This window comes from Triticum urartu, chromosome 5A (assembly GCF_056163025.1).
Source record: "Triticum urartu cultivar PI428250 chromosome 5A, HENAU_Tu73, whole genome shotgun sequence".
Lineage (NCBI taxonomy): Eukaryota > Viridiplantae > Streptophyta > Magnoliopsida > Poales > Poaceae > Triticum > Triticum urartu.
The window spans coordinates 392,331,160-392,338,196 of record NC_141877.1 but is presented as its reverse complement, the minus strand read 5'-3'; the positions used below and the strand labels follow the sequence as shown (position 1 = coordinate 392,338,196).

At 46.8% G+C, this 7,037-nt stretch overlaps 2 protein-coding genes across 3 annotated transcripts; one reads left to right on the top strand and one right to left on the bottom strand.

Moving 5' to 3' along the window:
• The first annotated feature begins 655 nt into the window (after positions 1-655).
• On the top strand, positions 656-2,012 carry LOC125509191 (uncharacterized). Its single transcript, XM_048674103.2, has one exon. The coding sequence runs from the start codon at positions 807-809 to the stop codon at positions 1,827-1,829; it is 1,023 nt and encodes a 340-aa protein (XP_048530060.1). The 5' UTR covers positions 656-806; the 3' UTR covers positions 1,830-2,012.
• Positions 2,013-2,823: 811 nt separating this feature from the next.
• HCC2 (Thioredoxin superfamily protein) lies at positions 2,824-6,670 on the bottom strand. 2 transcript variants are annotated; one of them, XM_048674106.2, is made up of 9 exons: positions 6,441-6,670; positions 5,448-5,577; positions 5,176-5,251; positions 4,671-4,883; positions 4,078-4,167; positions 3,858-3,990; positions 3,659-3,783; positions 3,456-3,506; positions 2,824-3,082 (listed from the first exon to the last, which is right to left on the bottom strand). In XM_048674106.2, the coding sequence occupies exons 1-7, from the start codon at positions 6,527-6,529 to the stop codon at positions 3,663-3,665; spliced, it is 852 nt and encodes a 283-aa protein (XP_048530063.2). In that variant the 5' UTR covers positions 6,530-6,670; the 3' UTR covers positions 2,824-3,082; positions 3,456-3,506; positions 3,659-3,662. The 2 variants fall into 2 exon arrangements, with proteins under 2 accessions (XP_048530063.2, XP_048530062.2); XM_048674105.2 differs by having other exon boundaries at positions 3,645-3,783; positions 6,441-6,669.
• Positions 6,671-7,037: the final 367 nt, after the last annotated feature.

Sequence of the window (7,037 nt, the reverse complement as noted above, 5' to 3'; positions counted from 1 at the left end):
CTCGAAACTAAACCGTACTGCGAGCTGCAGTGGTACAAGTACAACAGCATGTCCTCTTATTTAGAAGGCAAGGTAAGGTATGCGATAAAACATTTCGTGATGCAGCTCACCGGGCTGCTTTCAAGTGGTTTCGAGGATAAATTTGAGTGTTAACGTCCATTAAATTTTTGCAAAAGGTGTGGATAGGTCTCAGTCGACTAAGATTTAATCAAGTCTTAGTCGAATGTTATAACATGTAAGAAAGGACAAAGAAAAGACTAAAAAAATGCACGGATCTAATTGTATAATCTCATGAATATAACGTCGGCAAAGAGTCTGAAACATAACAAAGTTTTAGTCTATTGAGACTTAGCAAGGCTGTTTTGCGTTTGGGTGACACGGGAAGGGCAAGAACACAAGTGGAATTCCCATGAAACCGAGACAGATACTGCATGGCAGCAATATTCTCTGCCGGGCTGCTGCCGCCTGCCAGTGCCCCCTGGCCAGTCAATCAGCCCTGCTAGATTAAGGAGCAGGAACAGCAGAGACGCATCAGCATCAGAGACTGCAAAGGAGGAAACTGAAAACGAGCCATCAATGCAAAAAGAGAGAGAGAGAAATGAGACAGAGTTGCTAAACAAACAAACCTGGAGGAGTGGTGCCAACAAAAGCGAGCCCAAAGGCGAAGCTGAAAGCTGCCTTCCCATCCATCCATCAATCCGCGCGCTTTCTTTTCTTTTAAAGCGCCTCTTCTCCCTCCTCATCCTTCCCTTTCCCTGAAGCCACCAGCCGCCACTGCTGCCTGCCGGAGCGGGACAGGACTAGCAATGAAGAAGATCAAGGCGGCGCGCGGGGGAGCGGCGGCCACGGCGCCGACCGACCTGCTCGTCTGCTTCCCCGGGCGGCAGCACCTGGCGCTGATGCCCAAGTCCATGTGCAGCCCGTCCAGGGCCGCCCTGGACAAGGCGGTAGCCGCGCGCCGGAGGCAGCTGCAGCTCCCGGCCGCGCCCGCCGCGCGGTACGGGGGAGGAGGGCGTGGCAGTACTAGTAGCCCGCTGTTCCGCGGCTCTAAGGCGAAGCAGAGTGTCGGGGACGACGAGCCGCAGTCGCCCAAGGTGACGTGCGCCGGGCAGATCAAGGTCGGCCGGCCAAAGAAGCCGAGACCGGTGGTGGAGAAGCACGGTCCTAAGGGCGACGGCGGCAGTGGCAGCAGGTGGGTCACCGTGGCGGAGGAGATCGAGCGGCTGCAGGAGCGGAGGAAGAAGGCGAGCTGGCTAGAGACCGTCGGGATCAGGAGGGACGCGCTGCCCTTCCTCGGCGGCGCGCTCTGGAGCCTTCGGCACAAGGTGAGGTGCTTCGGGTCGTCGCTCCCCGCCGCGGTGGACTCCTCGACGGACGACGACGATGACGTGGGGGAGCGTGGGCGCGAATCCACCGCCGTCGGAGGCAGCGCCGCCGCGAGCGTGTTCTCCAAGTGGCTCATGGTGCTGGAACGGAGCCATGAACCCCACGAGCAAGACGACAACGACGACAAGCCAGACCAAGAAGACGGGCGGCCGAGCAATGAGGCGGGAGACGACTGCTCCAAAGCGCCGTCAGTGCCGCCGCCGAACGCTCTGCTCCTAATGCGGTGCCGGTCGGCGCCGGCGAAGGGCCTGACGAGGAAAGGAGCAGAACCGGCCGGCGAGGAGGCCGCGCAGGAGAAGGGGGGCGTGGAGGAGAAGAGGGACGAGCTGGTGTTCATGAGAACGGCGCCGGACTTCCTGAAGCTGTCCATCGACATCGCCAAGGAGACGTGGGTCGTCGGCGGCGTGGACCCCCTCGCGCGCAGCCGGAGCTGGAAGAGGTGACCTCTAGTCGCGCGCCGGTAGCCGTTGTACAGAGCTCTACGTGTGCCTTCCCTGTGCCTCGCCGGTTCCAGTGTTTATTTTCCGCTTTGCAAAGCATAAACCCGAGCTACAGAAAATGTTGTACGGTAGTATGTTTCTCCGCGATTCAATGTCGACACGATCGTAAGAGAATCTGTGATTGAAGTGACGCGGTGGTGAAAGGGACATGGCTTCTTGCTCTAGGCCCCGCGCATTGGAATGCTAAATCAATCTAGGCATCTAGTGATCTGCACGCATCACAATCACAGCCAAAAGAAACAGCAGGAATCAGAACTGCAGAATGTGAAGGAAAGAAAGGTCGTCCGACGCTGCAGAGTGAGAACCTGAATGTCCTGCATCAGAATTATTACTGCGGTAGCCGTCAGAAACACCGCGGCCTCAGCGCGGCAAAACCTGCTACGGTTACATCACCATCGCAAGATCACCAAATAATCAACATATGATAACGGATGGTCTCTAGATCTATAACCCAAACTGCAGGCATCAGTTTACAGCAAACGCACGCCCACAGGTTAGTTAACTTAATCCTACACCGAAGGGTGGCTAAAGATCCGCATACATGTCAACACCTAGCAAAGCAAAAGTAGCGTAAGAAATGAGTGTGCCCAACTTGTAATGGCGGCAGGTGGAGTATGTCCAGCTGTGGCCAGACACGGCATATAGATATCGAGTACCTGCAAAAGGGAAACGGCAGAGAAAGCTACGTTCTACTTCTAGCCCTGGTCACTGCACTGGAAGAACCTACACACCCTTGAAAAGCTAAATCGCTCACAGATCGGAGCGCTTGTGCTGAAAATTTGTTTCTCTGAAGGTATTATCACATGACAGAACATGGGCTGTAAAGCTTCTTGTTCACCTGTTCATCCAAAAGGCATTAATGAGTTGCTGAGTCCGTGCTACGGAGCATGATTACATCTGGTTTCAGCGCATCGAGTTAGATGAGGACACGATGGTGTGAAAATCACTCAGGCAGGCATTGCCAAACTGCAGGTGGTTTGTAACTTCGTAAAAACATTCGTCGTCCCGTGAGGCACTCTACACTTCTGCTCAAGTCTAGTTATACAGCAAAGAGCGAGGATAGGAACAGGATCCTGAATCACTCGAAGGCAGGGCAAAATGAAGGGTTCGCCATGTCACCGGCAAAAGGCTGCACAGGAGTAGGGGATGACCTTCGGAGCAGACATTGGAAACTACCGATACCGAAGAATTAGGCCCTGGAAAAGTTGTTGTAGCGAAACTGTGTTAGCACCATTACTTAAACTTATACATCAAACTCTTTCATGCACACACACAAAAACTGTGCAGAATATGATGCGTACTCTATCTACAGCACAGTAGAAATTTTAGATGAAAAACAGAAAGATTGTACGAAAAATCTGCCTGTGTATGATCAAGTGTAAGTCTTGATCAAAATAACAAGAATAAATGAAAATAATGTGGGGAAAAACACGCTGCCAACAAAAATTGGAAGACACTGACATATTATAATTTTTTCAGCTGGCAGCAGGGTCTAAAACCTAGAAGCAGAAATTACACAAGTAATTGGTGATAAAAATAAAATAACAAGCACTTCTTGACAAGTATTACCAATTAACCATCAGAAGACAAATTCTTTCACCATCACATCTGCAAAGCTACCTAAGATAAGAAAGGTTACAAATCTATTAGTACGCAGCTACTCCAGAAAGGAAAAAGGTCAGCAAATACAAAAAGTACAGGTATGCTTTAATATCTCGATTATAATTAGCTGAAGCAAATAAAAATCAAGAGGTATACCACAGGCAACATACTAGACTACTTTGCTGCTGAATTGGATGCTTTCTGGATCTCCGTTGTTATCGCCTCAGCAAGGTCTGATGCCTTATACTCAGCTCCAAAGCATCTTACTGTCTCCAGGCATGGATCTAGCAAGTACCTATAATCAGACAGTCAAGTTCTTGAATCTTTATCAAAAAAGGAAGTTATATGAAGACTCTCACATGCTCTTACATGTTATGAGAACTCTCTACAATATAATCCTGACCAACTTCACCAACTTTTTTGAAGAAAATGCGGTATTCTTGTGCCATCTGTCTTATTGCATCGACTGAGCCAGTTAAGCCTGTTATTCTTGGGTCGAACTCTGCAGTTCAAATGAGACAAATCATCACTTCCAAATGTAGTGCAAAACTGAAGGTTCCAATGACATAAAACAAGCAGGGAGGCTTACCACTAAGATATGCTTTAAGCTGAGCAGGTGAATCACGTTGAGGATCAAGTGTGACGAAGAGTGGTTTAATCTTGATATCATACTTTGACTCTATGAAACAAAAATAAAAGGTTCGTAAGAGATCATGAAGATAACAAACCAATAAGCAGAATATAGCACACAGAAAATAGATGCTTTAAATTGTGGATTGTCAGCAATTTTAAGCACAACAGGCAATTAGTAGTTCAGGCTGGAGCATGACTGAGATAAGAAAAGGATTAGTTAAAATAGCTTCGACGACATAATTGTGACAAAGAACTTAATACTAAGTTACACAAAGAACTATATATGATTGGGAATTAGCATCAAATGTTTTAGCAAAATTGGATGCTTTTAGCCCAAATGCAATGAACAAAACATGCATTTGTGCACTCATAGACCAAAATAATCATATGCAGTATGCATAATAATGGTGTTAACTAATATTTTGGAACGGAGGTAATAGATCTGTACAAGAAGAACAGAGAGATAATGATATGATAAAAAAATAACAATATGTCAAAAGATGAGGTGCCTCCAATAGTGTATTCAGGATGTGGTATATAGCAACACACCTAACAGCTTAACAACATCAGCGATCTTCTCAACTTCTTTCGGCCCCACATCTGGGGATGACGTATAGCCAAAATACATTAGCGTCCAATTCCCTCGAAGCTTTGATTCAGTCACCACATTGTTTTCTGTATCATAGAGCTTAAATGGTCCTCCGATTGCAGGTCTGTTGGTAGTGCACCTTTTGGGAATACTGGTCTGCTGTGCTTGTTTACCTGGAAACACCATGATATGAAACAATACAGAAATAATAATAAACTCAATAAGACACAATAAAAGGGTTAATGAAAACTGGTTTTCTTTCAAGCTAAGCTACAATGTACAGCTGAAAAGTAATAATGAAAACTGCATCTCACAGAAGCTAAGAAATTTTGGTATTCTGATATCAAGATTTTTTTTAAAGCAACACTGACTACCAACGTTGAACTGGCTGAAAAGATTAATACATCAAAATGTATTACTTCAGGAAATAACAAGAAACATCACTTCTGAAGAATTTGTAAGTACCTAAGGGAACTGCACGCCTCTCATCATTATAGTGAACATAAGTGGCTAGTCCAACAAAGGCTAGAATGGCAGATGGCTGCAAAACCAACATTCACATGTACATAAGAATATGATGTTTGGCCAAATCACAGTCCACATGTCAAATAAGAAACTATCGAAGTTCACCAACAAGCCATGATAATAGTTGGCAATACCATAAAAAGTATGATCAATTGTAGTTAAGGGGAAACTGATAAAATAGGAAGATTGAGCAGGCCAGGAAAGCAACATACGACAATGTAATATATTAGTGGCTGAGAATTTGACTCGTTCTCTTCAGCAAACTGTCTCATCGGTCTATCATACTTGGAGCTTCCTCCGGTAGAATAACCTCGAGGCTGGTAACCCCGCACCGGAAATTGCCTGCACAACCAAATTCTAAGGATTACAAGAACTGCAGAGTTAAACAAACAGAAAATGCCTAGGTTGAACAACATACATGCAAACAGGCTTGTGAGAATATTGACAGGTAGGAAGCATTCAGATCATTCAGGTTTTAAATTAAAGCTTATAATAAAGTAATAAAATGATGAGTAATGACTAATGACATTCAATTCAAGGTCTACCATTCATAAGGGGCGGGAAAATGATTATCAAATGAAATTCGCCATGGCATAGCTTCAATAATTCATTCATACCATGATGTAGGCACTTATGACAGTCAGAGCCATCAACAACAGAGCATGTAAATCAACTACAAAATGTTAAACAACAGAGCATGTAAATCAACTACAAAATGTTAAACAGCAGTGCAGCGAAACTGAACAGTAGGACATGATCATAACCGACCCACATATCAAAAGCCATTTTAAGCAATCACTAATCACATACACACAAAAAATGCAGCACCTGAATCTGAATGAAGAACCCAGACTGCATAGTGAGACATAAAGCGTGCAGGGGACACACAATTGTGGCGATTCACTAACCATACTTCACGGAAATTGCCCCCCTAATTATTTTACTCCCAACTCCGACGAGTCTACACAGCGATTGGCAGGCCCGAATCCTCCCCGTTCCTACAACGTACAGACGGCTCGCGTTCTTCCCCAGGCAGAGCAGCACCCTACGGGCCTAACCAGCAACCGAAACGAGGACCGGGCCGGACGAACTAAGGAGGCCGCCGCGGAAACGCCCGATGAGGCAACGGCACAAACAGGTAGCGCGCGCAGGACAGGAGCATCACGCGGAAAAAGCGACCGAGACACGAGGTAAGCCAGCCGTACCTGGTCTGCCACGGCGGGGGCACTCCGGCCGCACGGGCGGTGCCGAGGCGGCGTAGCAGCGAGAGCTTGAGGAAGCGCGCGGGCAGCATGGCGGTGGCCCGGGAGGAGGCTCCGGAGCGAGGAGGGGCGGGGGCGAGGGATGGAGTGGAACTGTGGGAGGGGAGGAATTGGAATTGTTTTGGAGGTTTTGGGGGGTCTCGGCTCTCGGTCGGCCGTGTTCGACTTCTTCTGGTCCAAGAAAGCAGGTTTGATCTTCGTGCAGCCCAAGATATCGTTTTGCTGGGCTGGCTGGTTCATTTTCACAGTCCTTTATTTTCTGTTTCTGAAAAAAATCATTTATTTTCTTTATTAATCTTTATTTTTTATATAAAAGAAAACAGAGAACGTTTCACTTTTTCACTTTTTGTGAGAAGTAAATTTTACGAGTCACTTCGTGTTCGTTTTATTAGGAAAAAAAATCCTATACGACCTAGGTCGTACGAACGCAAACTGGAGACCCTTCTCCACGCATGACATCTGACAAACCGAATCTCAAAGCAGCACAAGGGAGACCAGCAGTTGGGACAGTGCCGCGAGCTGGACCATCAATGAATGTGG